The following is a 14628-nucleotide window of genomic DNA, read 5'->3' as shown; positions in this document are numbered from 1 at the left end:
GCCCTTTCTCTCCTTTCTCAATGACGTTATTCGAGCGAGTCGTGTCCTTTCCTTCACTTCACCCTCCTTCGCTATCGGCGTCGCTCTCCTCACCATACCCCGTCTGCAGTCTCCAAAGATCGACACCTAGTCGCTTAGAATGGCTTCATCCTGCTAGTTGGCGGCGAAAGGTTGATCCACGCACTCGTGTTCGTGTGCCTTGGTCTCACGATACAAGAATTGCATTCACCAGATTGGGTAATAGTGGCTGCAATATCCGAGATTTGACGTGTTGCTGGAGACCCAGAGACTCGCAGGCCGCGAATGGGACGTATACACCGAGGGCATTTCAAAGGAAGAGCTTTTGTCGTCCGGCCCACCACTAAGTGTGTCAGAAAAGAGCGCCGTTATAAGATATAGGGAACAGTCCGTTACGGACGCCGCCATTAGATTGAGTGCTAACACAATGTCAGGGTTTTTGTCTACGACAATTATATACTCTTAAAGCAGATCTCCCCACGTGCACTCCTATCTTTGTTCGCCCAAAATCGCCTTCATAATCTCTTCCTCTTTCTAGAATCTGGACAATTTCGCCCTCATTATCCAGGCCACTTGGCTTTGTAGGTACTAGTAGACTCCTCAGGTTGTTATCATCGCGCAGCATCAGCTGTCCAAGGTACCGGGCAACCCAATTGCGATCGCCAGGATATATAACGTGAAGTCTGCTAAGATGGAAAGCTGCCACAGAAAATCGCAATGGAAGTATACTCCATGAATAATTCAGTAAGCCAGCATAACCGAGCGACATAGTTCATAGCTGCCAACCGTCGCAGCTGACAGCAGACACACCATCACTTTTATGTCGCAACACATATCATTAGTAGACTGGCCCAGATGTTATACCCAATGCATGCACCAGAGCCTCTATGCAAGGTGGCCCGAACCCTTTCAAAAGTCGATACAGTTAATACAGCATCGATGATTACAGCTGCCAAGGTACATATGCTCCCCAGCGACTCAAAAGATAATAGAGCACCGATACTAAAAAGAGCAGAAATTATACAAATTATAAGGGTGCTGGGGTAGCTCACGAGACAGAAATAGGAGATAATTAAGGTACTCCAAGCATCACGTCTCGACCATAACAAATAAAGGGAAAACTGATAAGTAGACGGATATGATGGCTGCTATGGCCCATGAATAAAGACCCCGGTCTTGGAAGACGTGGTTGTCGCATCAAATGTTGTATAGAGATTCTGGAAATTGTCGGGGAAGAAAGGAAGAATTTCAAAAGACTGAAGGACAACAGAAATTGCAAATACGAAGCCGAAGAACACGAACTTGCATGTTGTCGTCGCTCCTGTTACCGCCATCAAACGGTGCTCGTCATCCTCGTAATGCGCCCACACGCCTCGAATGTCACTTGTCCCTCCCTCGGGAGAAAAGACCTTAAGAGGGAAACCTGCCCTAAGCACAGTACATACTATTGGGTTCACTCTGGAGATGCCCGCTCCGTCGATCATGTGGGGAGTTCACTTGAGACTTGAGTATAATGGCGTTTGTGACCGTTCGATCCTCGATGATCCCTGAATTCTTCTGAAAAGGCCAAGTTGTTCAATGACTCCCGGGACACTGCAGATTATCTTGATTGGTAACTATGGCACTCGGTCTTTAACAGGACTGGATATCCAAGAAGGAATCCGAATGCTCCTGGTTTGTTCGTTGCGAATTAAGTTTGAAGCCAGCGTCAAAAGCTCAGAATCATGAGTCCAGATTAGTCCATTTTAGGCTAGACACTCTCTAAAACACACCTTCAGTTGGAAAGTTCGTCTATTCCGCTTACAGTCAAGCGGGAATCATCTCCGTACCTTACGCAGACGCAGACTCGGCCAGTTTTTGTTTCTCGTGCTTCCATCTCCTTACCTTATGCCATCTAGGTACTTTTTCACCACTCTCTTCTCTCAGGAAAGTTGCCAGGTTCCTTCTCCAAAGCTGTACTGGACCCTTCCCCGAAGTCATAGACGAGCTACACCCCAAAGCCACATCCATAAAGGCGCTATAACTTCTGTTCAAGCGGGCTGGTGTGGAAGTCAGTGAGACTGCTTCTGAAGCCACGTGCAAGGCACTTGGCTGTCTCTTTTCTCGTCAATAAGAACTCTCTTGTTAGTTGCTGACAGACATAGTATGTCTATTGATACTTTCCCTTTCATTTTCCCTTTTGGTTCCGAGTCGAACTAGCAAAGTATATTTTGACATCAACGTGTGTCTTTGCTCTTCTTTCAATATCAGACTCTGGGTCGAATATTTAAAAAGCAGGGCTACCGTGACTTGTGGGTTTAGGAATTCTTTAGAAATCGTCCTTCATTTATGCATTTCCACCTCTCAACGGTCAGTCATTCAATTTGCCTTTTCACATCCCTTCTCACTGGCACTGTCTCACTGGCACTGTCTCACTCGGCTTACGGTTTCCAGGGACCAGAAGTTACTTTTCCCCCTGTCCGATTTCTCCATAACCTATCCCCAGCTACGCATTTTACGACTCCGGATATCATGCTCAGACTGTCAAGCATCAAGTTTAGCTTGACGTCCTCACCTTGACGCCTAAACTTTATCCACCTCCGTCTCTCATTCTGTGGATGAATTCGCAGCATAAGTCTGCACTATTTGACTATTCTGTCAAATCTGGGTACGATACAGTATGACGGGAAAGATTCTGAGCTTTTCAAATTTGACCAAAGCTCACCCATTGAATTCTGGTGTGACATGCTGGGAGCATTCTAGCTGTCGCCTCGATTCAATAATTGAGGTGTTTTGATAGTTGTAGAATTTCAGAATTCTCCCATCACCTTTTGCCAAAACGACTTCCATGGCCATTGGGATCACGCGACTTCTGGCAAAACACTGCCTTACGACGATTCCCTCTGTCGATCGCATCGCCCATTTTCCCAAGCCGCCCAAATTATGGACCCAAACAACCTCGATATCTATAAGGAACGCCACGTCAAAAGATACAACGCGAAATCAGCCCTATACCTATCAGGGTCGACAAGTACCCGGAAAGTCAACCCTCGGGTCGTTCGCGCAGCCCCATATTCAACAAATTATGACTCCCTTGATGGCAGCCCCCAATCCAAATGGCTATCCCGGTGTATAAAAGAAGCTGATCCCACATCCCACACCCCTCCTGCTCCTTCCTCCTACAGTTATGGACTCCGTTTCCTGACTTGAATTTCAAGCTTTGAAACCGCTCCTAATACCAACGTGGTGGATCTTTCGCAATGGATTCCCAACATCTAGACGATCTCGCCGCCGCCTTTCAAGCCATCAATATCTCTCGTTATCGACCCAAAGGAATCCGCTGGGATTATAGCTTCGTCGATAACGAAGTCAAGAGCCGCATCGTCAAGGAGAACCAGAAGCTGCGATGCGCTGATCGTCGGCGTTCTCTGGCAACCTTCACGCGGTAGAGAGAGTGGGCAACGGTGAGTGGCGGCCGGTAGGACTTCTCTTCGTGTATTTGCTGTTGCCGTTTCTGCTGTTATCAATTTCCTCCTAAATGGCAATCAGCTCGTATTCCTGAAATCGGGTGCTAGTTGCACTAATGAGATTCTGTATCAACAACTCCATTAAGTCGAATTCAAACTTAGATCTGGTTCGGAATCACAATCGAGAAAGCCAATACATGCCAACCCTTCTTAACCCGACATTTTATTGAAAAAAGGATCAGATAGGTAAGATATCCTCACTCAATCTCGACCCTCCCATCCAATCCACACCTCCACACCTCCAAACTCCTTCCTCCCCTTCCCATCTCTACTCACTATTCCATCACTCAAGTCTGAAAATGGACCAGCTAGAGAGAGAGGGACAGACTCGTTATATCTCCACCTTTCCAAACCGGAACTCCCTAGCTAGCTATTGTCGTTTTATCCCATTCCATCTCCTATCAAAACTCCCAGCCAGACTTTGAAGCCACGTCGTTCCCTCACGGATCTATCTCTAATATCCAAAGCAATCTCCTTCCTTCTTCCAGCTGAATTTCCCCCACAATATCCATCTCAGCTATGCAGAACTAGATAAAATCACGTAGGACTAGGTAGATGAGTGAAACTCGACTCGCAGCGAGAGCGAAATAGATAAATACACAATCTCTCTACCAGCCCAGATCAGACTATCTACCATAATGAAACATATCTTCTGAAGGACTCCAGCGGGAGCCACCTAAGAACAGCAGAACAGCATCCATAAAGACACGAGAGTCAAGGACTTCACGCCCAGTTCGCAATCTGCTACGGAGCTCTGTACCCGAGATATTAAGTGTGCGAACACCTGCTGGGACCTCATCTTTAGGTCGGTACTTATCCCTGTCTAGGAGGTATGTCATCCTCTAGAAAGGAAACACACCAAAAAAAGAGCCCCTGCCCGCGACTCTGCAGGGATAGAGGCAGAAGTTTGCATACATCTTTAACCTTAGATCCAAGAGAGCAGGCAGGCATAACTGCCTCAGAAAAGATGATCAATCACCTTTCAAGGCGCGCGATTTATAGAGTAGAGAGTTCGAGACAGGGTCATCATCATGCACAGGTGATCGATCAATCTCAATCCATCACAAGCTCCTAACCCTTGAATTCGGTCGAGCTCCTCCCTCCCGACCCCGTGTTTTCATCGCGAGTCGTTAGTGGTGCGATTAGGAAATAGAGTGATCAACAGAGAGATGGATAAATAATATCCCAAACAAATCCCCGAAATATAAAAAAATACATATACATAGATATATACATACACTCTAACACAAGATCATCCCCTCCGCTCGCTCCCTTTAATTAAATCCTCCTCGTCCATCCATCCGTACCCCGCACCCGAAAATCCCACATCCCACATCCGAAAACCAAAAAAGGCATCATTCGATGACATGCCATGACGCGCGCGGAACCACGCCGCACCTCGCAGCGTCATGCACGGGCAGGTCGACGTCAGGATCTGATCGTCTTTTGATTCTGGAAGGGGGAGGGATAGGAGGGATAGGAGGGGCATGGATGGGGATCGCGGCTTCTGTTTCGTTTATTCGTTTGGAGGTTCTTCAACTATGATCAACCAATACCCCAGGATAGGTAGTGAGAAGTAGAGGGGAAGATCAAAAGCTTGAAATGTAGACCAGGTGAAAAGTAAATGAATTGAATTAAATAGAATAACAGAAGTAGGGAAAGGTAAGTTGAGATTGAGGAGTGAGAAGAGAAGAGAAGACGAGTACGAGGGAGAGAGAAGGATGAGATGGAAGAAAGAGTTGGTTGGATGAAGAAGATAGTAAAGATACTTGAGAGAGATGGAAGACACTTTGGAATCACACAGCCAGGACTCTTCACATTTGATTAGATTAAATTAGTCATCACTTAGGATGGCACAAGATATAGATATTAAGACAGTTGATTATCAAAGAAAATTAAGTACAGTGGTATATCTATCCTGACATCGGATCCCAGTCTAACACAAAACAGGATATCAGGGAGGCCGGGTAGGGACAACGTGTACGAGAGCAGAGGGCGCCGGGTCGATATCCTTTGGTCAGATGAGTTAGACATATGGCCAGGAGATGTGACCGCGAACGCTACCACTCTGATGCCATCCTACTGCGTCCCGATATAAACACCCCTCCCCAACAAACAACAACAGTGCGCATGATGCGATTCGTCTAATCATCCTCCTCGGCCTCGGTGGCGCGAGGAGCAAGGTGCCAGCGGCTGTTTCCGTGCTCATCCTGCTCGTGCTGGACGGCAACCTTGGAGAGATGCATGAGAATGTTCTCCATTTGGGTGTCAGCGCGGCTGCGCTTGGCACGTCCAAGGTTGTCCAACCAGGACCACTTGTTGAGCAGGTAGTAGACGATGGCGATGACGATGACGACACCGATGGAGTATGCCCAGACGACAATGACAGTGACGATGGAGGTGTTGCGGTGGGAAAGGAGACGGTTGTGGGTGGCAGGGTTGGAAGGCTCTCCCCATCCACCATCAAGCCAACCGAACACACAGAAGACGGTTGAAAGAACATCGACACCAAAGATGGCGCCGACGAGTTGCCAAGAGGGCCAGGTGTTACCACCACGGGTGACGAAGATGAGCCAGTTCTCAGTAAGGGAGATCTCAAGGAAGAGGATACCCTGGATGGAACCGAAGTTCTCAATGATACCACCGTTGGGCAAGAACATAGTACCACGGACAACCCAGGTAGCGAGAGCCAGGAGGACACCGAGGACGATGGAGATGATCCAGATCTTGGGAAGTTGCCACTCGACAGGGCGTTGTTCGAAATGAGCGTTGTCGTACGCGACGGCGATGGTGGCCAGATCGGCGAACAGGGCAAGGAAGACAATGAGATCAACTTGGATGGTCTCGTTGATGATGACCATGGAAGTGACAAGGTAGACTTCCAAGTGAAGGCAAAGAGCGATACGGTATTGAATGTATGCCTTCATACGTTGGAAGATCTGTCGCGCAATCTTGATGGCAGTGACGATAGTGCTAAGACCAGGAGCAAGGAAGACAATATCGGCGGCGGCCTGAGCAGCTTCGGTAGCACCCTCGACGGCAATACCACAGTCAGACTTCTTCAGGGAAGGAGCGTCGTTGACACCATCACCAGTCATGGCAGTGAGATGGCCACGTTGTTGGAGCATCTCGACGACCTGGTACTTGTGCTCAGGGAAGACCTCAGCGAAACCATCGGCCTTCTCAACGAGGTCGTGCTGGGTGGTACCAGACAGACCACCGTGGATGAGCTTGTCAGAGTTGTAAACCTTGGTACCGAGGGCAAGCATCTTGCAAGTCTCCTTGGCAATGGCGATGGCATCACCAGTAAGCATCTTGACGGCGAGACCGAGAACTTGAGCTTCAGCAATGGTGGAGGCGGTATCCTCACGGGGAGGGTCGAACATGGGCAGCATTCCGAGCAATTGCCATTCCTTGTCACCCTCCTTGACGGCGACACCAAGAGAACGGAAACCACGACGAGCGAACTCAGTGGTCTTGGCCTTGTACATGTCGGCATCTTCCTTGGAGCAAGCGGAGAGGTTCAGGATAGCCTTGGGGGCACCCTTGGCGCAGGTGTAGGTGACACCATCCTTCTCAACAATGGCAGTGATACGCTTGGAGACAGGGTCGAAGGGGGTGAACTTGATGGTTCTCCAGCCTTGGGCGAGGATCTCCTTGGCCTTTGGGTAACGCTTGAGGGTGAGAATGGTGACCTTGTCAATGGGGTCCAGAGACTTGACGTTGTGGGAGGAAGCAAGAGCAGCGACAGCCATCATCCAGTTGACGTCAACACCCTCAGCGACGAAGGGCTCACGAATGGAGAGCTGGTTAGCGGTAAGCGTACCAGTCTTGTCAGAGCAGAGAACGTCGACACCAGCGAGGGATTCAATGGCAGTGAGCTTCTGAACGATAGCCTTCTCCTCAGCGAGGTACGCAGCACCGACCGCAAGGGTGGTGGTGGTAACGACGGGAAGACCGACGGGGACACCGACGATCAGGAGAACAAGGGCGTAACGGAGGAGAACGTTCTGGCTGTGCTCGGGGGTGGCAAGCTTGAGGTGGTGGAAGAAGCCACCAATCCAGGAGATAAGGATCCAGCCGACGACCAAAACCAACAGAGTCGTACCGATAGAGTTCATGATAGCCTTGAAGTGACCTTGGTCCTGGGCACCAGAAACCAATGAAGCAGTGCGACCGACGAAAGACATCTTGGCGGAGTGGGTGACGATGGCGTAGGCCTTTCCACGCTTGCAACCAGTGGTGTAGTAGATGACATCTGCGACGTACTTGTCGACGGCGAGAGACTCACCAGTCATGGCAGATTGATCAATGGCAAGCAGAGCGTATCCGGAACCGTGCTTCTCGCCTCCAACTTCATCCTCGTCGTCCTTCTCCTCAGGAGTGTCGTGGAGTCGAGATTGGAGCTCCTTGAGGTAGGTCTCGTATCCGGCGGGGTCGTCGTAAGCACAGATGATGCGGGCGTCGGCAGGGACAACTTGTCCGTCCTCGACAATAATCTACATCACGAGTCAGTTGCAGTCCTGCGGATATGCCGACCGTCGGTCGAGACAGGCGCGGGCCGACTTACGATGTCACCAGGAACAAGTTCGCGGGCCTTGATCTCTTGTTCTTGGCCGTCACGAACGACAGTGCTTCGCATAGCAATATCACCCTTCAGGGAGGCGACGACATCCGCAGCCTGCTTTTCCTGGTACCAACCGACGACAGCGTTGAGCATAAGAATACCAATAATGACACCAAAATCGATCCAGTCACGAAGACCGGCAGCGAGGAGGACGGCAAGTTCCATAACTGCAGACACGAGTCAATTGGGGCCGTAATGGATAATTGGGCCCTGCCAATGGCCCGGACGGGCAGCTGCAGGGCAGGCGGGTTGTGAGCTTACCATAGAGAATTGGACCGGTGAAGTATGACAGGAACTTGAGGAACATGTTCTCCTTCTCGGTGGTCAATTCGTTCCAACCGGTCTTCTTGCGGCGCTGCTCAACCTCGTGGCTGGACAGACCCTGCTTCATGTCGGTGTTCAACCATTCTTCGGGAGTCTCGAAGCCTTCACCACCGGCGCCCTTCGCTGCGCGCTGCCACCAGTGCTTCTTCTTTGGCGCTTCTGAGCCGACTGTTGAGGCCCTGCGGCCATCGCGGTATTGGGAGATGTAACGAATGAGGTTGCCGTATTCTCCCTCATCGGGCTGGTTGGCGAAAGCATCCGTCTCTTTGTCGGCATTGCCGTTCTCAAGGTCGTTTGCCATGGTGGATTGATGGCGACCTACCTGTCGGGGGGGAGGAGGGAGAGGGGGGAGGGAGTGTCGATGGGTCGAGGAGGAAGTAAGGAAAGAAAGGAAGGGAGGGAGGGAGAGGAGAAGATGATCGCAGGGGGACTGCGCTTCTTTTCTATGCGTCGACGACAACACGGGGCGCACGGGGCTAGGCCGGGAAGGGTTTAGGGCAGGATAGACGTAGGATGGGAAAAAAATAGTCGACGTCGGGTGGCGGCCATTGGCGGATCTGCTGCGCGGGCGGTGTGTGTGTGCCTTGGCGGCCTCGCATGTCAGGTATCACCGGGCTGCACGGCACTACGGCGGGGCGCGAGGGACGGGCGGCGCTCTTCTGTAAATTGCAGCAGCTGCTGCAGACAGACGGGATTACCGCGCCCCGGTATTCCTGCCATTGCTGGGCAACGGGCAGCCCGTGTGTTTACGGCCATGGGCCCGAATACCACCAGCGGCTGCAGAATACACGGTAATCATCCACCGTAATCCACCCCACCGGTCCTTCAGACGCCGTGATCATCCCCCCCATAATACCACCATAATACCACCGTTCCCACCCCATGCCACCCACCGACCCTCAGCGTCGAGCATTATTACGGAAGCTCTGCGCAGATAGCTACCTAAGCTACCTGTACCGCAAATTGCTGCAACGATGGTTCTGGTTCTGATTACGGGCCTGCCCATTCGCCCAGCGCGCACCGCTCCCACGACGGGCCCTCCCCAACCCTACCGATAGCGACTCTAGTCATGACGAGCCTCGGCTGGGCGGGCATTGGCCAATCAGGATGCGTACCGCGGAGCGACGGGGGGGAAGTGCCGCGGCCGGGGGGGCCACCGCGATGCCACGATTGCGTTTTAAGATTTGCAGTGGTCCCCGATGCGCGGCCCTCATTGGGCGCGGAGTGTATTGGATTGTTGATGTTATTATTCAGGACTTAATAACAGGCGTGCCCTAGTTGGGGCATAATCTCGTGGGAGTGGTCCTAGGCTCAGGTAGTTCGGTGGTTAGCGGTGCGCGTAGTGATATTGCCGGTTTCATCAGGAGCGCGAAGAGGGCGGACGGGCTTCTGGGCGCGTCGACGCTTCGACCGCAGGAAGGAAGGCAGTAGGATGGAGGTGGGCCTATCGCGCGCCGCTACATCCACATTATTCCCGCTCGGGCAGGCTCGGGAACTGACTGCTGTTGGTGCAGGGCCAGCGATGTGAGGCACGGGAGCCGCGCTGCCCTGGGAGTCTGGGACGCGATTGCCCCTGCACCCCGACCTTTTCTCCTGCACGGAATCATGGTGCCGGGCTTCTGGTGTGCCGCTGTTCCCACGCCCCCTGATGCCTCGCGCGACCCTCGCCCGGGCGAGCTGTGAGCAGGGCCAGCTAAGTTGGCAGCTCCGTCGTAGCTACTTCCCCGATCGCGCCTAGTGCCGCCCACGCGAGCCCCGTGCAGATGGCGTAGGGTAGCGGGCCCCACCCGCCGAAATTTCCTCTTGGCGGGCTTGGCCTTATCTGCCTTCGATGCTATGCCGCATCGGGCAAGGCGGCCTGCTAGCGTCGTGCTGGCCGCTTCTCGATTCGGTCGTTCCGATTTATCCTCCCTACCCGGTTTATCCGTCGTGCCTGTCATTATTTGCGCTGCCGTAATCAGACGGCGCCCGTTGCTGGGACCGGCGCGTCTGAGTATAACGTTTTTTTTCACCCCCCTCCCTTCCTTCGGTGCATCGCTTTGGCACTTTTGTATGAGGCATTTTCCTGCCCGCCCTCGCTGCTGATAGGATGCGGACGACGGCACGCGATGCCATGGACCATGGACCATGGGCCATGATATGCACAGGGCAGGGCATCGTCCATCTTTCATCAGGATTCCAGATCGTGCGAGAGGGAGAGACCGCATGGCTGACCTCAGCGGCTGAAGGCGCCCGAGTCCTCCCGCGGTTGTCAGTGGCCGTTGAGGCCATTGATGGGCATTGATGCGCTGGAAATAGAGTCGTGGCACGAGGGTACGGTGCCTGGATCAGCGCACCTCTGATATCATATGGATGCCAAGTATCTGTGCAGTATCGACATGGCATAACAGGGCATAACGGGACATAACCTCACATAACGTGCATTAACGTATTTATATAACATGCACAAGATGCACAAGAGGCACAGGGTTGTGCACATCCAACATCACGATACGGCCCTGAACCTTCGCCCAAAGCGGATAGAACAAAACAAAGCGACGAACAACAACAAACAACATCAACATCAAGTTATCAACATCAACAACATCGCGCCCCTCTTTCCTAAACGGCTCCCCCTCCCACGCCGCCCTACGCCCAAGACAGCATGGCTCCCCTTCATTTAAGCATATGGGAGATTATCTCATGCAGCAATTGCGGCGGTGATTGGAGCGGCGGCGGCAGAGTGGGGTGTCTCGTGGGCCGTAGGAGATATTTATACCGGGTGGGTTTTACAGTGGGAATCCCATAATCCATGAGATACATATCTTATATGACAGGAGGGGGTGACTCGTGAGGGAGACCTTCCCTCTCCTGGCCATCTGACAGTGCAGTGCCTACGGTCAATTGCATTCAAGCTTTCCCAGCTTCCAATTGCCAGCAACAAGTGACAGATATGGGATCCCGACGCTGCAAATCCCACGCACTGGCAGCTGCACGGCACGAACAGCAGCAGATAGAACGGGTATTTCGGGTACCCTACTGCAATCCTCAGCGGGGCCCTCGTCTCGAATGTCTGCTTTTTTCATTCTGTGCCTTTCTCTCCTTCATCGATTCTTCCATTGTCCCTTATTCCCCTTCTTCCAATCCACAGTGTCCATTCTCTACTCCACCGACAGATTTTTTCTCTTCTCTTTTTTTTTTTTCCCTTCCCTTTTTTCCCCTTCTCTTCTTCCCCCCTTCATCCCTCCTGGTGTGCCAGAAAACCGGACTCGACCGTCGAGCTGCAGCCTTCCATTGGTCGCAGATGTGGGGGATCATTGCGTCGTGAGCGATTTTCTGTCTTGCAAAGCATCGCTGCCGATAGGTTTGACGCGGGGCCATGCTCCGTAATTTGGGCTGGATCGTCACGCCGGCCTTGCGTTGGCGCGTGAGGGTGTGTGGCTATCACTCCTATCCAAACGTCGAATTGGAAAAATTGGAATTATTTCTCCTCGCCGTGCCCCAACAGCACCACATAACACACCCCCTCTCACCGTCTCTCTCCCCTTTCTTACTTACTACTGCTTTCTCCGCGATGAATGAATGAATGAATGAATGATTAGCCTTTTAGCCCCAATAATGTCAGTAAATAGTAGCGGCTCCGGTCCTTTCGTAGTCGTCTCCGTCCAATTTCCCCCTTCGTGCCTGGTGGGGTGAACCGTGAACGCTACTGTACGGCTGGCGAGACCTTTGCCCTAGCTGCAGATATGCGTGCAGTAGCGAATGGGGGGGGATGGGGCCTTTAATATTAGGAATGTATTGTTTGGCGATGTTTGGTGATGTTGATGTTGTGAGCGCGAGGTAAACATGAGGTCAATTGGGATTTGGAGATGGTGATGGTGATGATGATGAAGATGGATGTCCAATTGATCAATCAATTGGTTCCTGGTTCATGTGCTGTCCGTTTATCTAGAATTTCTCGACTCCTACCATCAAATCCTCACCCTTCCGCTCTCCATCCTCGCCTCTCCGCGCGCGCGCGCGCGAACTCCCGAACCTTCATCTTCTTCATCTTCTCCAACAATCTCGAGGGCATCGCAGCTTCAAGCAATGAATGCATACCTCACGATACTCTGTTTATTTATTTACTTTTTTATTTACATTCTTGTTTACTTTCCATGCCATGTTTATTTTTATTTACAATATCTAAGGTATATATCCCCCGTAAAATAAAATTAAAATACCTGCAATCCCCACCTAATAAACATACCCGCCGACTCCTCCCGCCCACGGAGGGGCTCCATAATCATACATACCTAAGTGTCGCTGGAAAAAGCTTCTCTGTCCGTAATCTCATTTCATTTTCAATTCAACGATAGTATAGATAGATAGATATTTTCGGGCGGTTAATGTTTTAGGGAGCGGAGTACCTACCTAGGGAGTGAGATAAGCTACATACAGGATGGGAACGGTGGGGGAGGAGGGAGCGGTGGCGAGATGAGATGCGATGGGGATGCGATTCCCATTGCTTCATCTGGTGATGCATCGCGAGGCCATTGCATTGATGGGATGAGCAAGCAGCATGAATGCCGAGCGTCCGGTATCTGTATCTATTATCTACGAACCAGCGAGTGAGTTGAGTGAGTGCCGTCACGCTGCATTCGCGTGGTGAAATTGGATGGATGGGTAAGGTAGGGTATTCTTAGAAGATGGGCGGTCTTGGGTGGTCTTGGTGTAATTTGGGAATAGAGTCATGTTCGTGTTGGTCGTGTCATGTACCTATGTACCTAAGGTAGGTACCTTAGGTAGGCGGAGTGCGATCGAACTATGGATTTCTGTTTCATTTTATTAGGGAGGGTCCTTTGATGATGCTTTTCTGTCCTTTTTGATGCTGCCCCTTTTTTCTCTTCTTTCTCTTCGTATCTATCTTTCTTTCTTGCTGTCTGTCTTCTTTTTTAGAGGGATATAAAACTCACGATATCCCTCATCGCATCGCATCCCATCTCCCACTCTTTCCCTTCCCTCACACACCCCGACACAACTCCTCCAATCACCATACCCTGCACAACATCACATACCAAGCTTTCTCCCCAAGCCTTCCAAGCCTGCACTATTGCACATCCCATCTACTAATCCTTACTCTTCTGTGCTGTGCCTGCGTGCATAAATTTGTTTTATTTTATTTTATTCCTTTATTTATTTTGTGCTCGTTTCACAGATTCATTCATAACATCGTACAATAATTGATTGTCTGTACCCCGAATCTCAAATGCCGCGTTGCAATGCCTTGCTTACCCACCTTGGCTCATCAATAACTCTGTATACGCGACTTGGCATACTCCAATATCTCCAATATCATCACTCGATTGATCGAATAAATATAGCCAAGAAAGCAAGAAAAGAAAGAAGTAATAATAAGCAATCCTTCGCCCGTTAAACCCAGTGAGCTGCTGCTGCTGCATTGTGATGTACACTACTACGTACATCATCGTACGGTAGACTGTACATCATCGGTAAACTTACTTCCCCTCACTCACTACCTTACTCACAGCCTCGCGCGCGCTCCCAAGAAATCATAAAACGGCGGGCGGAACGCGCGTCAAACACCATACGCGGATCAACGATGTTGCATTTTGCATTGCCCAGCCCAGCCCAGCCCAGCCCATCTCAGCTCGTGGGATCGATATCATGTGATCTTCCTGCACTGAATTTGGGTGTCTTGTGTCTTACGTGGAGATGTGTTTTTTCTTGGCTATGGGGATATATATGGGGATATATATGCTTGGCGTTGGGGGGATTTGCTTGCTTGGCGGATGAGTTGGGCGACGCTGGTTAAGGGGGTTATTGGGTAGGTGTTTGAATACGTGGTGTATCATCTTACGCGTACCTACCTGGGTTTGTTTGGTCTTGGGGGGAAGGCGGATTAGATTCCCCGGTGTGGTATTGTACTCTGTGAGATGGGAGATGTGGGTATGTGTAGACGACGCGTTTGGATTTGCTTCTTTCAGGGGGATGGAGGGATGAATGAACCCCGGGGGGGCGGGGATTGTTTAACCTCACCACGTATCACAAGAATGCCAAGTAACTGCGGTACCTAACCAAGTAGTGTACTCAAGAAAAGGAGTCATTCATTGATTTTTGATGCTGTTCTTGGAGAAGGAGGGGCTGTTGTATATTCAATTCCAAAGCCCCCCC

At 51.0% G+C, this 14628-nt stretch overlaps 3 protein-coding genes across 3 annotated transcripts; all 3 read right to left on the bottom strand.

Annotated features, from left to right (window-relative positions):
* Nucleotides 1-5668: 5668 nt before the first annotated feature.
* On the bottom strand, nt 5669-8843 carry M430DRAFT_146179 (hypothetical protein; the record flags this gene model as incomplete). The annotated part of the gene is made up of 3 exons (XM_024862993.1): nt 8413-8843; nt 8095-8318; nt 5669-8023 (listed from the first exon to the last, which is right to left on the bottom strand). The coding sequence occupies exons 1-3, from the start codon at nt 8774-8776 to the stop codon at nt 5669-5671; spliced, it is 2943 nt and encodes a 980-aa protein (XP_024718051.1). The 5' UTR covers nt 8777-8843.
* A 1089-nt stretch (nt 8844-9932) lies between these two features.
* Nucleotides 9933-10415, bottom strand: M430DRAFT_22207 (hypothetical protein; the record flags this gene model as incomplete). Its single annotated transcript, XM_024864655.1, has 1 exon — nt 9933-10415. One exon carries the CDS (start codon nt 10413-10415, stop codon nt 9933-9935), a length of 483 nt encoding a protein of 160 aa, XP_024718050.1.
* Nucleotides 10416-13684: 3269 nt separating this feature from the next.
* Nucleotides 13685-13903, bottom strand: M430DRAFT_37036 (hypothetical protein). Its single transcript, XM_024867038.1, has one exon. The coding sequence runs from the start codon at nt 13893-13895 to the stop codon at nt 13725-13727; it is 171 nt and encodes a 56-aa protein (XP_024718049.1). The 5' UTR covers nt 13896-13903; the 3' UTR covers nt 13685-13724.
* Nucleotides 13904-14628: the final 725 nt, after the last annotated feature.

Source organism: Amorphotheca resinae (genome assembly GCF_003019875.1).
Source record: "Amorphotheca resinae ATCC 22711 unplaced genomic scaffold M430scaffold_11, whole genome shotgun sequence".
NCBI lineage: Eukaryota > Fungi > Ascomycota > Leotiomycetes > Helotiales > Amorphothecaceae > Amorphotheca > Amorphotheca resinae.
Note: the sequence above shows the minus strand (reverse complement) of the source record. Positions and strands in the feature narration are given on the sequence as shown.

Bases quoted from the DNA above. Each gene is read 5' to 3' on its own strand.
- M430DRAFT_37036 (XM_024867038.1), bottom strand. From the start codon at position 13,895: ATGCAGCAGCAGCAGCTCACTGGGTTTAACGGGCGAAGGATTGCTTAT.